Source organism: Dermacentor variabilis, chromosome 11, assembly GCF_050947875.1.
Source record: "Dermacentor variabilis isolate Ectoservices chromosome 11, ASM5094787v1, whole genome shotgun sequence".
Taxonomy (NCBI): domain Eukaryota; kingdom Metazoa; phylum Arthropoda; class Arachnida; order Ixodida; family Ixodidae; genus Dermacentor; species Dermacentor variabilis.
Window position 1 is genome coordinate 11,468,662 of NC_134578.1, and position 22,949 is coordinate 11,491,610.

The 22,949-nt window shown below is 43.7% G+C and overlaps 1 protein-coding gene across 1 annotated transcript in view; it reads right to left on the reverse strand.

The window, feature by feature from the left end:
- The window catches only part of Cpsf100 (cleavage and polyadenylation specificity factor subunit 2), a 59,195-nt gene continuing 36,246 nt past the window's right edge, over positions 1 to 22,949 (reverse strand). Inside the window, exons 11-16 of the mRNA XM_075675371.1 lie at positions 21,995 to 22,080; positions 16,818 to 17,062; positions 14,107 to 14,275; positions 10,058 to 10,113; positions 9,140 to 9,274; positions 1 to 118 (exon numbers count right to left, since the gene is read on the reverse strand). Coding sequence (XP_075531486.1) covers positions 26 to 118; positions 9,140 to 9,274; positions 10,058 to 10,113; positions 14,107 to 14,275; positions 16,818 to 17,062; positions 21,995 to 22,080 — 784 coding nt within the window. The 3' untranslated portion in view covers positions 1 to 25. The remainder of the gene's footprint in view (positions 119 to 9,139; positions 9,275 to 10,057; positions 10,114 to 14,106; positions 14,276 to 16,817; positions 17,063 to 21,994; positions 22,081 to 22,949) is intronic.

A 22,949-nucleotide genomic window follows, 5' to 3' on the forward strand; every position in this document is an offset into this window, starting at 1 on the left:
TACATTTCTAAAAACATGTTTATTTCTAGATGATGGCATACTGCTGGTATAGGATCTCGCGCACTTTGAAGTAGTCTTCGCACAGGCAACCTTCAATGTTGATTCGGCCGGCTTCATTCTGCAAAAGATCAGCACACATTGAAATAACTAGAATACTAACAACTGTGGAGCTGAAATACACAACTGCTAGCCACACCAAAGTACAGTCTGGTATGAAAGCTTACACAAGACGAGTTCAAATGTGAACTTATGTTTGGTTAACGCAGTCTGAAACTTTAAATTCAAGTTTATAGGCACAGGTTTCGTAAGAGCTGGGCGTTTTCACAAATCCTGTGTCCTGTATACTTTCCTAGCTAACTACACATTCTTGACCTCATGGTGAAATACACCACCCTTGTGAATGCGAAAAATAAAATTTAGTGCGATTTGAAGATACAAATTATAATACACTCTTTTCTCACCCCTACAAATGAGCTTAATTTTCTTCTAATTCAAGATGCATTGTCACAGCATATGCTGTGATACATAATATTATTGCTTAATCGTTTGCATCTTGTATGGAACAACATAAGTTATTGTCCACGAAGTTTCTGAAAATTTTTGTGAAACTTCAAAGGAGCACCTCACGAAGTGCGAATGGAAATAACAATTTGCACTTTTACTGAAGTAAAAGAAAATTTGAAGCATATGAAAATATGTATCTCTCAAGAAGTTAGACCATGGCAAAAAACTATAAAGATTTGGTGACATGAATATTAGTGACTGTAATGCCCATGTTATGCAGAATAGTTGTGGCTTTGCAATTGTGAAAACAGGTATGCGCCCATTTTGTAGAGAGTACTTGTTTTGAATCCTTGCAGTAAGCAACTGGTTCCATTTATTCTGCATTCTGTATGTTGTGTCTTGAGCAGATGTACAGGGCCAAAATAACACATCTTTAATGGCAACGCACGCATCTGCACCACCGTGTACACACTTCAAACTCTTGAAGCAATGGTTGCCAGGTCAGGGAACATAAACTAACATCCTCATACTTGATTATTATCAGGCATAATGCTAACGGATAAAAGCAAATACATTGTGGATGAACTTGCACTCAATACTAGTTAAACAATACGATAATCAAAATAATATCCACACCTGCATGTGCATGTGTTTGAGGCATCGTTAAAGCAGTGTAGCAGGAAAACTGGATGACCTGACAGAAGCTCCCTTGTCATCACTGTTGCTGCCATTTAAAAATTATGTAGCCAGGTCTACTGAAGTGCACATTTTGCATCACCTGATGTTGGAAGTGCAAAAAGCACTGGAAGCCAGTTTAGATAATGCCTTCTGTTGAAGCTTAGTTTTCGAGACTCGCCAATGCATCAAATATTGACAAATCTGAACAAAAGTAAAAGTGGAGTCTTTTTTCCATATGATGGAAGAGTTCCAACAGCAACATTTCACATGTTGGAATACTGTTGACCAAAGTGATGCATTTCCTATGACCTGGTAATGAAAGAGCTGAGTTTACAGCTTTTCAAAGACCATAGCTTTCAAACTTGTGTGACCCTGCCGCTCTTCTTTAATGCAGTAAGTTTCTGTGACTATTTAGCTGTACACTAAATGACTGTGCATGGTTGGTGGCTAGCTAACTGCTGTAAAATTTTACTCCTCCCACTAGACTGTTAAACATTATTTTTCTTTGTATATCGATTTCCAGGATAGCCAGGACATTTTGCTTACTAAAGTCATGAATTGCCTTGTTACAGAGTGCTGAATTGACTGCCCAAATGGAATTGGGGATATAACGAAGTGAAAAAGAAGCCTATAATTCCATGAGAGAGAGACCAACCCCATTTTAAAGGGGTCCTGAACCACCCCTCGGGCTTGGCGAAAAAACAGACTGCAGATAGAATATGCTGTTGTGAACATTTAAGACAAATTTTATAGTTGTGCACGGTGCATAGAGCTAACAAGTGGAGTGTGAAGTTGCCGTTTTGTCAAACACACTCTTTTCAAACAATACCTTGTCCTCACCCATTTCAAAGCAGTCGGCGGCTCGCATATGTCATCATATGCAAGATTCCTATAGACGGATGACATTGGCCAATAGCTAACCTCAATCAAGTAAGGTGTTTGGACCAGCGCACTTCTTTCTACTGTAGTATGGTAGCTAGCTGGGTGAATCAGTGCATCTGCATTATTATTAATTAAAGCGTGCACTAAAAACACGGACAAAAAAGAGAGAGCGCTCGTTTTTTGTCTCTCTTCTTCGTCCTTGTTCTTAGTGCGCGCTGTAAGTAAAAATAATCTTTCTACTGTTACTGTGTATATTGTTACATGCGCTATCATGCACAAGTACTTACGCAACAATATTTATTGATGTAGTTAATAAACAGGCTGAAGTAAGCGAAAATGTGTGTTTCAAATTTCAAAAAGAATGATGTGCTTCTAGAAGAAGGCAACTGTAGCCTGCTCACGCTCGGTCACAGCCACCTGCATAGGAATTAAACTTTGGCCACCCTAGTTATTGGTGTTGTAGCAATTGGGCCTCACTAATTTCGATTAGTTTTTAACACTCAACTAGCATCGAACCACGCAAAGGTCAGACCACATGTACGCTTGCCAATGCTGCTCCTGAGTGGACACCTTGGCAGACATCGCTTCACATTGAACTATTGACAGTGCTTCAAAATGTGCAAGCTGAATGTGGCCACGAGCCAAGAGTCAAGCTGGTGCAAAACAAAGCCGGTCCGTACCACACAGCAGACTTAGCACAGCTTGACTAGTGAGTGTGAGTGCGCACTCCAGCCTTGTCATGCACAGACGAAGCATTGTGCATATGCACTACACGTTGCGTGTAGCTGTGTCTGCTACATAGTATAGCTACGACGAGCACTGTGGGGTGCTGCGACAAGCCCACTCACTGAGCTCAATGTGGCTTGCCAAGGTCAACTACCTTTGGCGCATGTAGGCAGGGAGTCGTAGGCGTGAAAATTCTAAATAGTGGCATCACCGTGAACATTGAAAATGAAATTTGAACTGCACACCATGGTGACATTGAGTAGGCAGAGCGTGGTGGGCGCACCCCGCTCTACTGTAGCCTTCGCAGTGCAAGGCATTGAAGAAGGTGTGGGAGCATCATGAAGGAGTTCGAAGGCGATTTTTGACTGCCAGTTAATCTGCTTCTACTGAACAGATTGAAGAACCTTTTGCTGCAACGCATTTCTGAAATAGTCCATTAACTTCAAATCCATATCTTCAATTCATTAAGTGTTTCAGTGACCCTTTAAATGACAAAAATAACCTGATGATAGGCAGATTATACACAGTCGAATGTCACTATATTGAATTCAAATACCAGACAGAAATGTGTTCATTATGTCTAACATTCGACACAAGCATGTATTCATTACATGTTGAATATCGGTAGGAAAATTTTAGATCTAGTTCGTTGTGTTCATGTTCACTGTACTGAGGTTCACCTGTAGTGACCAATACTGAAGAAAAGATGCAGGCTTGGCCAGGATGTGTGACTCATAGAACAGACATTTGTTAGTCCGTCACATGGACTAACACTGAATATGTATGCCAAGAGAAGAGGCATGCTTTTAGAGGTGACAGAGAAACAAATGAAGTAGTGAAGCTGTGGCATCTGCAAGTATAGCTCGCTAGCATGAACTGTAATGTATCCACTAGATGCGCAGCCCCATAGACCTCTGCATGACTAAAGTGAGCATCTATTAGAGGCCACATATGTGAAGGTGCGATATCCTTACAATGTCACAGCACTGCGATTTGGATGGGAGATTATTCACGGTATATATTAGTAATGTTGTTTGCACAAATCTAGATACCTATAGGATGTGTGCAATGCTTAAAAATAGGCCTCAATAAAACATGATTGGTTATCCGGGTACATAGGGGTCAGTGGGCTTTAGGTCGGGACCAAAAAAGTGCGACGTAATAGCCGGGAAAACGCAATAGCGAGGAGCGTATCAATGGGGTTCCACTGTATAAGGAATACATCAGAGAAGTTCATTTAACTTAATTATAGACGAGTTTGGATAGATCAAATTACATGATACATCTACCAAAACACTGTACCACTTAAGCCTGTTCATTACAACTGGGCTTGACTGTAACTACCTTAAAGAGATTGTAAAGGCAAAGACCAAATAAGTTTAGATTGATAAAACAATTTCATATGTCTATTTTGTGTTAATTTCGTGCTAATGAAATGATTGCTAGACAACAAAATTAAAATCAAACTTCAGTTTGCTACTATTTCACATCAAAACCTCAGTGCCAACGCATAGGTGAGAAACTATGGACTTCAAAGTATTTTGTCGAATTTAGGCCATTGTGGCAACATAAAAGTTCTTAAAACTTACTAAGTTCAATCTTCAGCTTCTTTACAATATGCTGCAGTTCATCCTTATCGATAAAAGATTACCTAGGGCAGGGCCAATGTCACCATTCATGATGTCACAGCAAGCTTCTGCTGGAACTTAAGAGGATACTAAAGGAAAATATTAAGTTGACCTAGATGGATAGATTACTTGTCTAGAGGTCTATAATCGTCTTCTGTGTGCTAATATATCACTTTGTTGCATAGAAAATTGCTGCCGAAAGCCTCACTGCTGCTCCTTAATTTGAACTGCCCTGGCTAAAATGGATAGATTTTTCGGACACAACTGATGATTCCGGCGCCTTCATGACACCGCCATGTACCCCGTAGAGCCAATGTATAAGGAGGTATGAAATGTCAGACACCGAAACCCTCCACTTTCCAATTTTTCTGACTTTCTGCTGTGACTGCAGGTCTGAAACGGTATGAATTGAAGCTGCAACTGCCATCTTTCTGATTATTTCGCAGCCTCAAACCAGTGGTCTCGCACGCCAATCTATGCCAGTCTACTGGCAGCCAAAGTAGTTCATTGTATGCTGATGTTAGGCCTAGCTGCTTCGATGTTCACTATCAAGCTTCTTGGGGTGGAATCTTATAACAGTTTGGAAAGTGAATGGCTCACTTTGCCATTTGCATCATTAAATGGGCAGCTCTCAAGCCAGAGGTGGAAGGGGAGGATACGAGCAATAGAAGAGAATGTGCCGCCTCTGAAAAGCACGTCATCATACTGTGCGCTAGTCAAAGAACTTTACAATCTTCTGCTTGCTCAATAAATATAAAATACGAACTAAATATTATTTTGAAAGTGTTAAAGTATAAATGTGTAGATCTGGGTGCTTGCACGATGCTTGAAGTAATTTATTAATGTCATTCGTTTTCATTCTCAGCTGACAGGCAGTGTCACAAGCGCAAATGCGTTGGCAGAGAGCAGCACCACATCATCTTCTACCAGGAGCTTGCACGATGCACCCACAAGGAATGCACTGCCGGTGCCGTCTAAGTAGCGAGTGCAAGAGACCCGTGAACTGTTTTTCTTTAGGGCCACTTTTACTAACATTCCTTACCAATCTTGCCTTTTCTTTTGCCCTTTATCATCAGCTCGGACATGACTCAAATGCCGCCGCGCTGCTGTTACCACTGCGATGTGCCTCGGCGCATGGTGTCATAAAAACAATGGAACCTGAAATCGAACATTACGATACACGGGCCCTGCATTGCCTGCTCGAAGTAAAACCCAGGAGCAAGGTGTTGACGGCGCATGCTGCACTGTGAAATTGAGAATGAAAGTGCAGCACTCCTGAACTACATACAGCAACGAGGGCAGCCAAATCTGGGGAGGTATTCTGTAAGAGTCCACCCAGCGGACATGTCGAGTTCGTCTGCTGCTGAAGTGCTGATTGGCTGCGGCACCTCACTGCTGCGGACACGCAGACCAGCCCAGCCAATTGGAACTTTAACAGCAGGCGAAATGGACATGTCCACTAGGTGGACTCTTACAGAATACCTCCCCTGATATCTCTACACTCTTCCCATCCTGACCACTTTCCACTCTTATCAGCCGAACAAAAAGAAGCACTGGAGTGCCTTGGGTGAACCCTTCAGGCTGCTGAACGGGGATCTGCAAGCTATGAATGCTATGAAAGCACAGGGAATCTCGTCTTGCCATGCACATGTCTTCTTGGCATTGGCTTTGACGGCCAGGGTCACCCAATGACACCCAACGACAGCATTGCGAGAGCTACTTCGTGCACAGTGTTGGCAACAGATATCTAGGCCGTTCTGATGAATGCTTCGCTTTGGACAGGCCTCTTGGCGCTGCAGGAAAGGTGGCGATGAGCCGCAGGGCGCAATTCATTCCGCTCCGTGGAATGACTACTGCACGCACACTGAATTGTACCTGAGTCTCCTCCAGTTTGAAGTGTAGCCAGCAAAAGGTATGCTTAGAAAGCTGACAGTGACGGTGCAATTAATTTTCTGTCATCTCTTTGAATGCACATTATAGTTCCAGCTGTTGTTGACATAAGAATAACCCCAAGCAGACGACAAAGGCAAGTGATAGCCTCCGAAGCAACCAACGCACGCACGAAGTGCTCGCGTGTCTCTGGGGCAGCGCGGCCAGGGTCACAAGTCAACAGCCAAGTCATAGCAACTGAACCCAAAGTGGACTACCTCTTTGCCAGTTCCACTCTTAGCCGACAGTTGGTTCACTTTAAAAATGATTGACAGATGCATGACATGTCCATAATTGGTTGTCTCGCTCCGCCGTCACTTACAGCCGGTGACGCAAGCACAATTCTGACTACTCACATGAAGCCAAGTGAATCGTCCGCTTTCCGAACTGCTACAAGATTTCGCCCCTGCTGTTTGGTGCCATGTTTTTCCTTTATAGGATTCGGCACAGTCGGCGATAGTGCCGACTCTGCATTTGTCATTCTCGGCGATGGCATCGACGAGTGGAAAGCACGTCAAAAGTTTAAAGCGTTGTGTAATGCCAGTTTCTGAAAGTCGGCCTTGCTGCAATATGCGGTGAAGCATACAAACTGCATTGCGATCTAGCATACCAAGAGTGGGAAGGGGCTACTGCCAGGGGACAGAAAATGTGTTTAACTACAAAAATGCAGACCCACGATCTCCTGTCATAGTATGAGCACCGGGACGTTTAATGCGTGTACTGGCAGGCCTTTAGAGCTTCTTTCCTCTTGAGTACCCTTTTTCCACACCTTGCGGTACAGATTTCATCCAGTACACTATAGAATTCTTTCAAGCTATTTCAGATCTGGCTGTGGCGATTTGAGCCCTTGTTGCCTGATTTTTCTGACGTTTTCGCAGTCCTTAGGGAGTCCAAAAAATCTAGGGAGTCTGAACTCTGATTTTCTGTTTTGGTGCTTTTTCTCACTTATGAGAGCTCTGTTCTTGCTAGGAATGATGAATTCGTTACAACAGAAGCCTAATCTTTCAATTTAGCTAGACTTAATATTTTCCCTTCATCATCATCATCATCAGCCTAGTTACGTCCACTGCAGGGCAAAGGCCTCTCCCATACTTCTCCAACTACCCCGGTCATGTACTAATTGTGGCCATGTTTTCCCTGCAAACGTCTTAATGTCATCCGCCCACCTAACTTTCTGCCGCCCCCTGCTACGCATCCCTTCCCTTGGAATCCAGTCCGTAACCCTTAGTGACCATCGGTTATCTTCCCTCCTCATTACATGTCCGGCCCATGCCCATTTCTTTTTCTTGATTTCAACTAAGATGTCGTTTACCCGCGTTTGTTGCCTCACCCAATCTGCTCTTTTCTTATCCCTTAACGTTACACCCATCATTCTTCTTTCCATAGCTCGTTGCGTCGTCCTCAATTTCAGCAGAACCCTTTTCGTAAGCCTCCAGGTTTCTGCCCCATATGTGAGTACTGGTAACACACAGCTGTTATACACTTTCCTTTTGAGGGATAGTGGCAACCTGCTGTTCATGATTTGAGAATGCCTGCCAAACGCACCCCAGCCCATTCTTATTCTTCTGGTTATTTCAGTCTCATGATCCGGATCTGTGGTCACTACCTGCCCTAAGTAGATGTATTCCCTTACCACTTCCAGTACTTCGCTAGCTATTGTAAACTGCTGTTCTCTTCCGAGACTGTTAAACAATACTTTAGTTTTCTGCAGATTAATTTTCAGACCCACCCCTCTGCTTTGCCTCTCCAGGTCAGTGAGCATGCATTGCAATTGGTCTCCTGAGTTACTAAGCAAGGCAATATCATCAGCGAATCGCAAGTTGCTAAGGTATTCTCCATCAAATTTTATCCCCAATTCTTCCCACTCCAGGCCTCTGAATACCTCCTGTAAACATGCTGTGAATAGCATTGGAGATATCGTATCTCCCTGTCTGACGCCTTTCTTTATAGGGATTTTGTTGCTTTCTTTGTGGAGGACTACGGTGGCTGTGGAGCCGCTATAGATATCTTCCAGTATCTTTACATATGGCTCATCGACACCCTGATTCCGTAATGCCTCCATGACTGCTGAGGTTTCGACTGAATCAAACGCTTTCTCGTAATCAATGAAAGCTATATATAAGGGTTGGTTATATTCTGCACATTTCTCTATCACTTGATTGATAGTGTGAATATGGTCTATTGTTGAGTAGCCTTTACGGAATCCTGCCTGGTCCTTTGGTTGACAGAAGTCTAAGGCGTTCCTGATCCTATTTGCGATTACCTTAGTAAATACTTTGTAGGCAACGGACAGTAAGCTGATCGGTCTATAGTTTTTCAAGTCTTTGGCGTCCCCTTTCTTATGGATTAGGATTATGTTAGCGTTCTTCCAAGACTCCGGTACGCTCGAGGTTATGAGGCATTGCGTATACAGGGTGGCCAGTTTCTCTAGAACAATCTGACCACCATCCTTCAACAGATCAGCTGTTACCTGATCCTCCCCAGCTGCCTTCCCCCTTTGCATAGCTCCCAAGGCTTTCTTTACTTCTTCCGGCGTTACCTGTGGGATTTCGAATTCCTCTAGGCTATTCTCTCTTCCACTATCGTCGTGGGTGCCACTGGTACTGTGCACCCTTAAAAAGTGGCATCACCGTCTGTATTTTGTTTTCACATCTTTTCTGTCTTGGCAAGCCTATTCTCCCAGTAAGAGCAGCTTTTTTTTGCTATTGCATAGAAGGGTAACTTACTAATAGAGTTCAAGTTATTCTTCTCTTTACAGAGTCCCTCTGAACATTGCTGAATACAATACCAACCCTTCGCACTGCCACAATGCCGTTGCAGTACAGGACTCCACCAGAGAATTCAGCTTGGACTCCATTGCGAAGAAGCACTTGTTTGAAATCCGAGAGTTTGAGTTCGTTAACAAAGATGGTTGCGTGTCCCGGTACCTAGAAAACGATGAAGACAGTGTGAAACAATTTGAACACCACTGTGCAGCATTCTCTCTCTCTGTAAATGCACCGATGGACCTGCAAATTCCTGTGCAGCTTCTGAACTTTTTAACACTAATTGTTGACTAATGAGAAACCAATATTTATTCCACATACTAAACAGACCACTCTCGTACCCCTTGAAATATTACAATGGTCTATCTCAGCAAGTGTAGCCCTGAAGTTATTGGTAAGTGTACACACATGCATGGGATTAAATAATTTGTTTTTGAAGTATTCATGGCTTTAGATGTTTCTTTTACCTGCGCAAAAAAAAAAAGGACACAAGAAAGAAGACACGCCACACCACGAGCACACACACCACACCATGAGCGCTCGTGGTGTGGTGTGCATTTTCTTTCTTGTGTCGTTTTTTTCGCACAGTTAAAAGAAATGTCTAAAGCTATGAACCAACCAGCCCGCCTGAATGTCCTACCGAAATGTCCACACCGTGAAGACATTATACGTACTTAATATGTTTGGCTTCTGCAATTTCAATCATGTCAACCTGTAAGAGAACATCTGGGCACACTGTTTTGTTTATGAGCCCCATTAAACATTGCTCACTGCAACATAAACTATGACTTCTTAGAGTACAGAAAATTTGTCAACTGACAAACTAAATGAGCAGTAATTAATGCCATCACACCTATCGTCGCACAATCTCTGAATATGTGAAAGAAAGGAGTACTTTTGACGGTGCCAACATCACCCCTGACGATTCCAGTCCATATAACCTACCTGACTGGGTGGCAATGGTTGAAGTATGTACATGCTGTCACGATTCTCGTCTTCATCTGCAAGATAACAAAACAATTGAGTAAACAACTTATGCACATCAGCAGATGCATTATTTACAAGACAAGGGCATGGCAATGCGTGGTTGCTAAGAACTCTCATCACGTACGAAATGGAGATGAAACCTTTTTCATGGTAGAATGAAACAGAGATGAGACAACAAGATAGGAGGCAGACATACGTGCTCTCCCTGCACAAATTTGCCGGTGAAGTTAACACTTCTATGCACAGGCGCAAGTACAAAAGCACCGACCTAATTGTATGCATGGGACTGCTGCATACGATAATGCTAGAACAGCAGGAGCAGAAAAACACAACAAAACAAAACCACATCAAGTTCAAACTGCGCAAATTGCTGCCTTGATCTGACGATAGTGCTTCACTAGTAGGCTTGGAGTGAATGACCTCCGTCAGGCTGAACTACGCACATGGTGTCAGCAGCAGCCATGATGTGACTGAAACAATTTGATGTGTGTAAATCGGTAGCTCAAGACAGGCTCAGACGCAGTAAAATTAAAAGAGCGCAAAAAAGCACATGGACAAGACTAAACAGCATAAGTGCTCACAGAACACTTGTGTTGTTCAGTCTTATCCATTACTGTTGTCCAGTAACAACAATAACGACAACCACTACAAGACGCAATGCTGTTCATAAAAAGCAGGGAGATTTGCTGGCGCTGAAGTATTCGTCCACATGCTACTCTGCAAGGTAGGGGCAAAGAAAGGTTTTAGTAGAAGAAGGGCAGAAGAAAGTTAAAAAAAAAATAATACGGCTAATACCTGCGTCACATAGGCAAAAAAAGGAGATTTAATTGTTAATGCCTTAAATTATGCAATGACATTTGCTTTTTCAATGGAGGTGCCACAGATGCAAATTTAATGACAGTATCTTCTGAAGTGAGAAATTTCAGGGTACTGATTAAAAAATAAACATATGTTTACAAGTTTAATTTGCGTTCATGAATAGTGAAATGTAAAAATAAGCATACTATGAAGCCATTAGTTTAAGTTTATTGCTGTCTTTTGCAATGTTGCAACTTCAGCAACTTTGGCCATTGCACGTCAGGCTCAAACTTCAGAAGCAAAATAATGGCTGCCGTATCAAAGCTGTTGCAGAGCTGGCCTGATGAAGTTTGCCAAGTAAAATTCCTGACATAAGCACTGTAGTTGAAATTTATGTATAAATTATACATTATATGACAGACACAACTTCAATTATACTGCACTGCACAAGCTACGGCATCAAGAGTACGCATTTCTCAGTCAGATGAGTTCTGGCAGACAAATTAAGCAGTGAATGACATTAAGGCAAGTTACATTAAGTTTGTCCATGTGGCAACATGCAAACAGCATTAAACTTTAAGGCATTAGCAAATTAATGTTACTTTCTGCACCTGTGTGGCACGAGCACAACATAGGATTTATAGGCACTACAGTCAACTTCCGTTAATTTGATCCTGATGGCACCGACAAAATTGATTGAATTATTCAGTGGGTCAAATTAAACAAGATAAAGAACAAACATCAGAACACAACGCTGATCAATTTGGCAGCTTTTGCCTGATTCTAACATACCCCCGAATCAAAGGCACGCTCGCCTTAGTGTGTCAAAAGTAGAAACTAACAGAGATAACATTAAAGTTTCTGAACAAAGAAATCTAACACACACCCGATTTTTTTGCAAGAAGGGCAAGACGCTAATATGTGTTGCAACATGGTGGCTGGTTTCCCAAGATCAACTCGCTGCACAAGTCCTTAATGTCAGCTTCGCCGCAACGAGCGCATGTTATGCAGCAAAGCATACAAACGCCGCAAAGGCGCTTTTGGCTTTTTGTCCGATTGCACTGCACAGGCAATTTATGGCCCAATTTTCTTGAAGAAAAATAATACAGAAAAAAGAAGGGGCCCGTGTTCAAATCGAATAAATACTGTAATCAGACATTGTGAGCTACAGCTATTGCTTGAAAATCTTCCTAGGGCACACCGTAAATAGGCGTTCTCAACAGGAAATGACGTGTTTAAGACATTTTTTTCCTAAGTTAAGCTGAGACAGCTGCTGCCAGTAAGGGGGTCACTACTGGGGTCACTGTGGTCAGGAGCATGCATGGTGACTGGTAAAGTTCAAGTTATCCCGCTAAGGCCAACTTTAAGACGAATATAATGAAACTACGGGCCCATAGAAATACACGGGTGCTGGCCGGTACCTTTGGTCAAGATAGAATCAATCAAAAAATGGAGTTAACCAGAGTCAAATTAACTGAATTCTACTGTATACCATCAGTTATAAGCTAATTTGGCATACACAAACAGCATTCTCTACCACCTTGGTCAAACCTCAAGCCCCTGTTGCAACAACTGTGGCTCTATGAAAACGATTGAATATATTCTGCTAGACTCTAGAGCGTACAGTGATGAAAGAGTTAAAGTCGAACCCGGCTATATCAAACTTGCAAAAAAATGCCTATTAGTTTGACGTAGGGCACAATTCAATATAAGCCTGCTAAAGAATTGGATGTCATAAAAGCACATACCATTTATAAGATCCCTTTATTGACAAACTAGCTTAGTTTAGCATGAAATAGTGCTGTATGTTGTTGTGCTTGGGCAGTTTTACTGCCTGCAACACACACACTTCACACTGTCTAAAGAGTCGGAGCAGCTGAGGCTGCAACTTTCCACATTCGCACAGAAGCACCGGACTCGTGCGAGTGCACCAATCACCTCGGAGGATGTGGGCAAAGGACCATCATTGCTTTCCTCATTGTGCCAAATTTCACTTGCGCTTGGTACGATGTCGGTATGTAGTCTTCGCTTTCCGGCTCTCCCGTGGTCGTGACACTATCATCTGCACTCACAAACTCCTTGATCGTTGACTCGTCAATGGCTTTCGGAAATTCTGACAGCTCGCTCCAAACTTCGGCAACACCGGCAATGGCTACGTAGCACGCATTAGAATTTACAGTAATCACCAGGCACATGGAAGCCGGCATGTCAGAAGAAATTTCGGATGAACTACTTGTACACGGCCGTGCGCACGCGTCAGGCACCACGAGCACCGGGTCACGAGTTTGTTTGCTTTAGCTCTAATCTCCCCCTTATTCTTCAAGATCGTGCTGAGAGTGCTCCTTGGAATGTTGCACGCTGCGGGGTCATCCGACTTCTCACCGCATTTGACCCAATTTACGATTTCAAGCTTCACGGGGAAAAGCAAATTTTGTCGCTTCATCACGGCAACACTGCGGGAGAAGGCCCACAAGGCACAAACACAATGAACCTGAAAAGCAGCGAGACAACTCGCACTAGTGCCATTTTGCACGATGAGGGCACAAGAGCCTCTGATTGGCTGTCTGCGCAAGTGCTGCAGGCAGACCAGGATCATATTTTGCAGGGGGGTGCCAATGGCTCACCCGATGCAGCGCGGTCACGGTAGGGAGAGCGGTTGGAGGGAGCCATGCCGCAAGGTTTCTCCGCCACCGCGAGAGAAAGCCAACTTCTGGGGGCACTTTTGCGCCACCTGTTGTTTGATGTATTGGGAGTAGCTGCTATTTTTGGTCGATGTAAGCGCAATTTTTGCTACACATACTAATTGTAACTATAATGTCTTCAGAAATTGTTCGATATACAGAAAAATTCTATGTAAACGCGTTCGATGTAGTCGGGTTCGACTGTACATGCAAGACAAATGTGGCAACAATCTGTCAAGGTCCTTTGACACTAAGGCTCACACAGGGTCTCTGGCACTCTCCATGAATGCAACGTCAAGCACTTGATTTCTTACTTGGTTGTCTCAACTCAGTACTCCAGCTGTTATTCGGACAACGCACATAATCAGAAAGCCAGCAGTGAAGTGAAGACTCACATATTCAGACAAGTAGGGCTCGAAAGCAAAATCAACAAATCAACGGCCAAAAGAGTGACTGCACATCCTCAAACTCCTGGTGAAAGTCTCACGTAGTTGCAATCCTCTTGAATGATGCAGGTGCAATACTCACCGATGCTCTCGTCACGAGTCCCGTCGGGGGCGAGGTGCTCCTCTGTCGCAATCTCGCCGTCCAGCCAAGCCAGCTCAGCATTCTTGGCTCGTGCAAACTGCAGGGAACTCACTAGCGAGTCGCGCAGCTTCACCTGGTAGATGTGTGACTCTGTTGTTGCATCTACCACCTGCACAGATGGACAAGACAGGTTGAGGGTAAAACCTCACTATTGTAGCAAGTTCCCTTAACGATGAACACAATGAGATCCTGGAATTCTGTTCGTCTTATGAGAAGCTTGTCCCAACAGAAGTGCACTAAATCCATGGGAAGGCAAGTGATGTTCTCCAAACCATTCAGTTTGCTAACAAATTTACTAGAGGCAATGCTAGCACCGTGACTGCTCAGGTAAAATGTGAAGGATCATTAGTGCAGGGGCTTTTCGTCATCTTCATGCTTGTGGCTGGACACATTCTTGTGACGCTGCTTACAATGCATCATCCTTCTACATTAAAGAAAAAAAAAGTTTTTCTAAGTGCATGAAGGCAATAAAAATCTGTGCTGCATGATCATTGCAAATTGTTACATTTATAACACAATGTTCTGTTGAGAATGATCAATTTGAAAAGTCACAAAGCCGTTTAAAGCCACAGGGACAAAGTTTAGGCAAATCCACGAACCACCCATCATATCCAGGCTGGCTGGAATCCCCGTAATTTAAGCTCCCGCAGACATAGGTGCCTTATTTCCCTTATTTGTGTGCCTTATTGTGCATAAGTGCCTTATTTCCTACTGCAATTAATTTATACTTTGTTTAATTCAATTATTAGGTACAAGTAATTTTCCCTATGTTGTCTTTGGTGTCCTTGTTTGTTGGCTTCTTATGATTAATAAGAATCGAGCCCATCGGTTAACCCCTTTTCCTCTCGTTCATTACATAATGAGGATCTCGAATCCGGTAACATTGATGCCTTCAGGTAGCAGGTGTGAGTTTATTGACCAGTTGCCTTCAACCAATAAGATTACGTATTTGTGATGCCTGTGGCAGAAAGGATGTTCCACATCCACCGCCAAGATTAGTGAGTGGTGGCGCAGGCTAACACTCCCAAGGTTAGTTCTTGTAGTAAAAACATAAATACCCCACCCCAGAAAGTGGATGGGGAAACAGTGCCACGGTAGCTCAATTGGTTAGAGCATCGCATGCGTAATGCGAAGACGTAGGATCGTTCCCCACCTGTGGCAAGTTGTTTTTTTATCCACTTTCATTGCTATTAATTCATAATTTTTTAAATTCAATTATTAGGTACAAGTAATTTCCCCTATGTTGTCCTTGGTGTCTTTGTTTGTTGGCTTCTTATGATTAATAAAAATCGGGTCCCTCGGTTAACCCCCTTTCCTCTAGTTTATTTCCCTCTAGTAATTTTGGTATAAAACCCTTGCTCCAAACTTTAGCTTACCACAAAACTCAGCTTAGATGTGAATTAAAGCAGACTGTTAAGTTAAACAGCCCCTCATCAGTTTTGGACATTTCAAACAGACAAGCCTGGGTGCACAGATCACACGTTGGTGACTGCGTTTACAAAATCTGAAATCCCATACGCAAGAAACCTGTGCCCTACGATCTTCTCTGGACTTTTCGCCATGTGTGCAGGTCTGCAACGGCGGTAATCGAACTCACCACCGCCGCCACTTTGATTATCTCGCTGCCTCGAACCGGTGCTCTTGCCCGCAGATCCGTTGGCAGCTGTAGCACCACAGCAGCAACACTAGCCTGGCTACTTCGATGTTACCTACCAAGCTTCTTGCTGTTTGGTGCCATGTTTTTCGTTAAAACAATTCGCCACTGTTGGAAATGGCGCCAACCGCGCATTCGTAATTCTTGCCAATGGCTTCGAAGCTCGGAAAGCACATTGCGAGGCATAATGCCCGTTTCCGAAAGTTGCCGTCGCCTCAACACAGCGATGTTACGCAATGAAGCACACACGCATTGAGGTGAAGCATACCAAGGGTAGGAAGGGGCAACTGTCACGGGGCATGGTATGTATTTTTTACTTGCACACGCCGTGCACCTGCCATCTGCTATCAGAATGAGCACTGATAGGCCTAATAAGTCTACTGGCAGGCCTTCAGAGCTATTTCAAATGTGCCTGTGGCGATTTGAGCCCTTGGGGGCAGCAAAAGGCATGCACTTACTTGTTCAGACATTTTTGCGGCCCCTAGGGAGTCCGAAAAATTGGATGTTGACTGTTACAATTGTTGTAATGACAACAATAATTTTCCAATCTTCAATTTGTGACAGGGAACTTATGTGAAGACATTACCTTCAGTAGGTGACCAGAAGCTGAAATGTTTCAGACACAACTGTTTGCTTTGAAAGTTGAGTCATGGAAGTTGCTCCCACAGTGAAATGTAGATACGCAAGAGAATGCATGTTTGATTTACAAGAACTCACACTTACTTCTGATGCATTAGAGAGATAACCATGATCTGTGCACTCACCTACATTCTTCCTTGGCTGCGATGCTACTGCATTAAAACAACCAGCACAAAGATAATGACTTGCGCCAACTACTGCACGCGCTCCCAGCAACATGTACAGTAGCACTATGTTGGTAGCAGATAACAACAACCATCACATTTAGTGTCTACATTTCCTATGCACGGGTCATGTACACAAGGTCATCGATGCATCTCCTAGCCCAAAGTTTTACTACATGCAAACGAGAACTTACCTCGCCTAGCCTTGGGGTGAACACGCGGCCTTGGACAGAGCCCGATGATCGGCAGAAGGCAGCCATGGCCTGTGTAGCCTCGGGACTACCGCGCACCAGTATTACCCGCTGCGGTTTCATCATCTGCACTATCTTCCGCACCGACTCGCCGTCCGAGCGGCCCTCAAAGTCGATGAACTGCAGTGAAGCGTTCACATCCAACTGCAGAGAGCTCTCCAGGCACTTGGTCGGAACCTCTGTAACATCTGCACAGCCCACCAGAGAAAACAAGTCATTGACTACCAGCAGCTACTACTACTAAGAATAGTTTCTAAACATTTTTTGCCTCCCAAAAGAGGTGTAGAAGCTGCACTTTTATATTTCATGACCATTGTACACATTGGGAGATGTTGCATTTAACGAATGATTGGAGATGTTTGCCTTCGATGTTAAGGCAATTTTAATGTTCAATGGCATGTTCGATGGCATGAATGTTCGATGGCATGTTAATCGAGGTGGGTGACAAGCATGATATATACACAGTGATCACACAAACACACAAATGGCACATACATGTAGACACGTGCACAAACTCAGACTACTCATAAAATGTCACTAAGGCTTGTAATTAAAAAGAAAGATATATCAGAAGTGCTTTCACTGTGTGCAATGTCTGACCAGTATTTCTCCCGGGGCCAAGAATGTCCAGCTGTTTCAAGTTTGAGTTATGGTATAAATATTCAAAGATTGTCTGATGAGTAATAATTGCAGTCACATAGAGCATGCTGTAAGTCCTCAGGATTGATGAAGCTTAAATGAGCTGTATGTATTTATGCTCATGATTTCATCTTATGTAATTCTATGCCAAGGGGTCTCTCAAGGCACCCGGAACCACTCCTCACGCTTGGTGAAAAACTACATTTCAGGGATAGCACATAATGCTGTGATCATGCCAGCCAAATTTGGCAGCCGTTCATGGTGCTTGGAGCTCACTAGCAGAGCACTATGCCACATTTTCCTAAAGTAATCCCTTTTCAGACAGATGCCTTTTTCTCACTTGTTTTTGGCACATAGCTGACATCAATTGAGAAGAGTGTTTGGATCAGTGTGCTTCTGCTTACTGTTACTGTGTATATTAATTGATGCAGTTTACTAAACAGGCAAGCAAAAAAATTCACGATTACAATACTCCCTAATTCAAAATTTGATCACAGCTGCATACGCGTTTTCATTTCGCAATATAATGGCTGGCATGGGGGCATTCTGTCTCGTGCGGCACATTGCAAATGGAGTGATATGTGGTGCGACTGTGTCGCTAATTTGGAGATCATGAGAGGCGGCTCTAGGGTGATGTGGGCACGATTGACAGTAGCTGTTGCAACAGATCTTTGTTCATGCAGCATTTTGTTTCCATACAGATTACGCACGATACACTGGTGCCATCTTGCTGCAAAGCCCAGCTTGCGTGGCATCACATTGGGAGATGTGATGATGTGAGATTTTTCTCATGCTTTCACCATACCCTCCTCCTCCGCTTTCCTTCTTGCACTATCTTTGCTATCGCAGTCTTTTATCTCCCGCTGCTCTCCTCATTTGCTTTCATCCTTCGCTGTGTTTGCTCGCTCGGTTACGAAGAACAACACCAACTTTCACCCCTGAAATGAGTGCCTAAGAGCTGTACTCTAAAATCTGCAGTCGGAATTTCAATAAGAATTACGCAGTTCCAGAAAAAGCCGACTATCATCTGCTCACACTTGGCTGTGCCTGCCCACGTAGGAATTGAACTTTGGCCACACTGCTTATCGGTATCGTAGTCATTGAGTGTCACCAATTTCAATAAGCGTTGAACACTCAACTAGTCACGAACCATGACAAGCTTAATATAAGGCTACACGTATACTATGCCTGCCTTGCCTTGTGAGGAATGGCAATAAGTACAGTTAAACTTCGATACAACAAACTTCAATATAACGAAATTCTCGATATAACGAAGTATTTTACTTCTCATAACCTCTTATCCTCAGAACACCATGTATTTAGAACCTCAACATAACAAAATGTGTTTGTATGCGATTTCAATACGACGAAATTTCACTCCTGCAGCAACCGAATGCCGAGACAATAAACTGAAATTTCCGCAGACGCAGATGGTCAAATGATTGAATTACAAGCGGCTGCTTACAAACGCACCTCTCAAATGACGCCCCGAGCGATAAGAGCAACCGCAGAAGTGGAGCCGTATAATGTTCCGTATAAGGTACAAGTGCGATAAGATCCTATTGCATCCCACGTGCTGTGTGCTTTGGGTGCAAGAGAAGGTGTGCAAGGATGAGAAAAGAAAGGTGGTGGCTTCACAAGTGCCGTCTTCCCGCATGAGCAGCGAGAAAGACGGGAGCGAGCTCATGATAATGCGATCAAGCGCATGCGAGTGCGCAGGAGGGGAGAATAAGAATGTGCACGTCTCGGTTTCTAGCTCATATCTCGGCCATGGCTGCGCATGGATGTAGAGTGCGGCTGAGAGCATATGCAGCCGCACATCCTGCTTTAGAGGTAATCTACTGCGTGTGAAAAGAGTGAGCGTGCTGAGACGGTGTGGCATAATGTAAGCTGTCTTCCAGTGTGTTTAGTATTGGAGATTGCGTAATCTTGAGCTTCAATGACCTGTTGGAGCGAAAGGCAGATGAAGCATTCACTTCCCGCTGCCGGCGCTTTTCATGATAGTGTTGTCACAGTGCGGGCGACGCTATCAGCCATGTGGGCAGAGTGTACATAAAAGTATGGCTGGCTTCGCTTAATTTGTACCACCAATTTGAAAATATTGTCAATGTGGCATGAAACCGTATCATTCGTCCCCAACTCCCGAATTTATAAATATGGATTGTTTTCTCATTCAAGTTTGCTTTCTTCAATTGCCCGATAATTCGGAAAAGTCTGTGGCCCCTTTCCTCGTGAGAAAGATCAATCGGCGACTACTTATTTGCGTAGAAGGTCGAATTTCAATACAACAAATTTACGATATAACGAATCAAATTGCCGATTTTACTGACTTTGTTATATCGTGTTTTAACTGTATCTACAAGGGACGCGTGCCAGTGTGTGCTCATTCCCAGCTGCTCTTGACTAAACATACTTTCCACTGAGGTATTGATAGCACTTCAAAATGCGCATTGTGGATTTGACTGCTATCCATGCAGGACAAAGCCGTGCACTACAGTTGCGTGTAGCTGGGTCTGTTGCATAGCATGAATATTGTGCCTGCTGCAGGGTGCTGCAACGAGCCCTTTGAGTTACCATGGCGGACATATTGAAATACATTTTCTTGGGTATTTGTGCATGCGTATGTATTTGTGTACGTGTATGTGCATCACATACTCCTAGGTCGCACAGGCATTGCATAGTACTGTGTAAAGACTGCAGCTTCTGTTAAGATACGACACTGGAAATGGTACAAAGATAGGATACAACAGACACACTGGCTTCTGTTAGTCAAGAATTGTGAGCACGCACCCATCAGGCACTGTATGCACAATTGTGAATGCAAAGATGATGCATCAAAAGAAAAAAGGCAGTGTTGAATATAATACTGTCAACGACTGAATTTTTGGACATGCCTGATATTTCGGATGTCTTCGTGGCACCGTCACGAGCCCCATAGAATCAATGTATAAGGACATCTGAAGTTTCGGACGCTCGAACCCCCCGCCATCCAATTTTCCTGACTTTTTGACGCGATGGAAGGTCCTTTGGCTCCTCGCGCAGCGCCCTTGCGCAGGAAATTGACTTGCAGCCGAAGCATACACCACTTTGAACCACAACTAGCCAAATCTAGCCGTCACACACCGATTTGGTCTGGCCACGCTGGCTCTGTTCATCCCTGCACTTCCACTTCCACCTCCGGCGGAGTTTCCGGAGCGGCGCCATTTCATTTGTTTGCGTAGGCCACGTTTTGGCTAGCGTGGTGTGTGGTTGTGCTGTTGTGTCAAGTGTGCTCTGCGACGCTAGGCCTAGGTGCTTCGACGCTCGTCTGCAAACTCCACTGTTCGCAACTTGAGGACTTCGCTTGCCTTCGATGGCCCCCACTCCGTCTTCGTCGTCCTCGCCGATGGCATCGAAGCGCGGAAAGCAGTACCGTCGGTTAACGATGGAGAAGAAAGCCGCCATTATTAAGCAAGTTGTGAGCGGCCCATCGCAGGCTGACGTGAGCAAGGAGTTCGGCATGGAGCAAGGAGTCAGGTTGTGGGGGATTCAGAAGACCCCGATGTTGAAAATGAGGAGCCAATGCCTGCGCCGCCTACAAGCGCCGAGTTGACGCGAGCACTGTTGACTCTTTCATCGGTGCACAGTGCTGACATGACCCTTGCTCAGATCGAGGTGAATATGATCGCATGCAACCGGAACGCCGTCCAAACAACAATCAACAAGTTCTTCAAGACACTGCAGCAATAAAACCGGCTGCCCGATGATGCACATGTACATAATAAACCGGCAGTCGGCTGCATACAGAGTTTTTGAATGCATTTTTTTATAGCCACTTTACTGATGCTTTGGCAGGTTTTCGGAAACCTAGTACTTCGCCCTTTACCTCTAGATCCGAGAAAAAAAGAAAAAAAGTGCGTTTTTTGCATGCATTCATTTTTTCGGACTGCCTGAATTTTTGGACGTTTTTACGTTCCCTAGAGGCTCTGAAAAATCGGATGTTGACTGTATTTCAAATGTGTCACATGCACTTTGAAAGACTTCCGTTTGGGTATGTGGTGGAAGTTTGAACAATATGTGTAAACTGGTTTTAAATGAAACAAGTTGGAAGGTCGACAGTTGGGTGTTTCCTCTTGGTGCCTGTACATTGTCAAATAGCATGTTCACTTCCTAAATAAATAATAAAAAAATTCTATAGGAGACATATTTTTCCAGTGGGCAGATAGGTGCTTTCCAAGTAGGCTAAACATGAAATAGCTGATGTCCTGAGAGTCAACGTTCTTGAAGAGAGCTCGCATGAGATGTACATGTTCTGTAAACTTCAAAAACAGACTGAAGAATTGAAAATTCGAAATCCGTTCTGCAGCTGCATGGTTCTGAATATCCAAGAAATGTGGGGAAACAGAATTTTTGATAGACTGAATATATTGCCGCCTTGAAGAGATATGCAAACAGGCCAGCCTACTAACCACAATTATCTGTCACGTGAGACAATAACTTACCCTGCATGAGGTCGTCATCCTCTGCCTTCTTCTCATCGGCCTCTTCCTCCTGCGCCGTCTTGTCGACGACCACAAAGTCTTCGGGCCTGCAGACACCACAAACAATGCGAGGCTTTCCACATACTAGAAATTATATATCTTTTGTTGTTCCATTGACGGTGAAGAAACGAACACTGTTAAAAGTGTGAGTTTAAAATCTAACTCTTCATTGGGTGATCTGGTACCCAGAAAGACAATGACAGTGGCAAGCCCAATCGGATGTTGAATCTGAATTTCATGTGTTGAGTTCATCTGCTTTTTTTATACAAAAAGCAAGGAAACGACGTGTGGCAGCATGGTAGCTTCGTATTGGTTTGTAATGCTGTATACAGCCAATGATTCAATTGCTATTGCTTGATCTGGAATGTGTTCTGCATGTGATAAGGCTACAAAGCAACCAGAACATGACCAATGGAAAGACCAACAAATACAAACATTAAATCAATGCTAGCTCAGTGAGGGAAGTTCACAGTAAAATTGATTATAAAGAACAACTGAAGAATATGGAAGAAAGTAAATGGGCTGGGAGAGTGTTGAGGTATTTGTGCAGGAAAAATATTGATTCACAGTGGAGGAAAAGAACTAGGAAGCTTACCAGCAAGTATGTGGCCTGTGGGGTAAGCAACACAGCAACAAAGAACGTCAAGCGGAAAGTCAGAGAGGCTGAAATAATCTCATGGGTGGTGGCAGTGGAAAAGAAATCTGCCATGAGTAACTAGGTAACAGGAAGAAACGAAATCAGGGAAGAAACAATTTATGATAACTCAAAGGGAAGCTCATTACTTTTTGAAGTGAGATCAGGATGCTTTGAACACGTACCTATAAAGCGAGATATAAGAAGGAAGAACAATAATGTGCTTGCTGCAGTAAAGCTAGGGAAACAATGGAGCATATTTTATTAGAACATGAAGATATC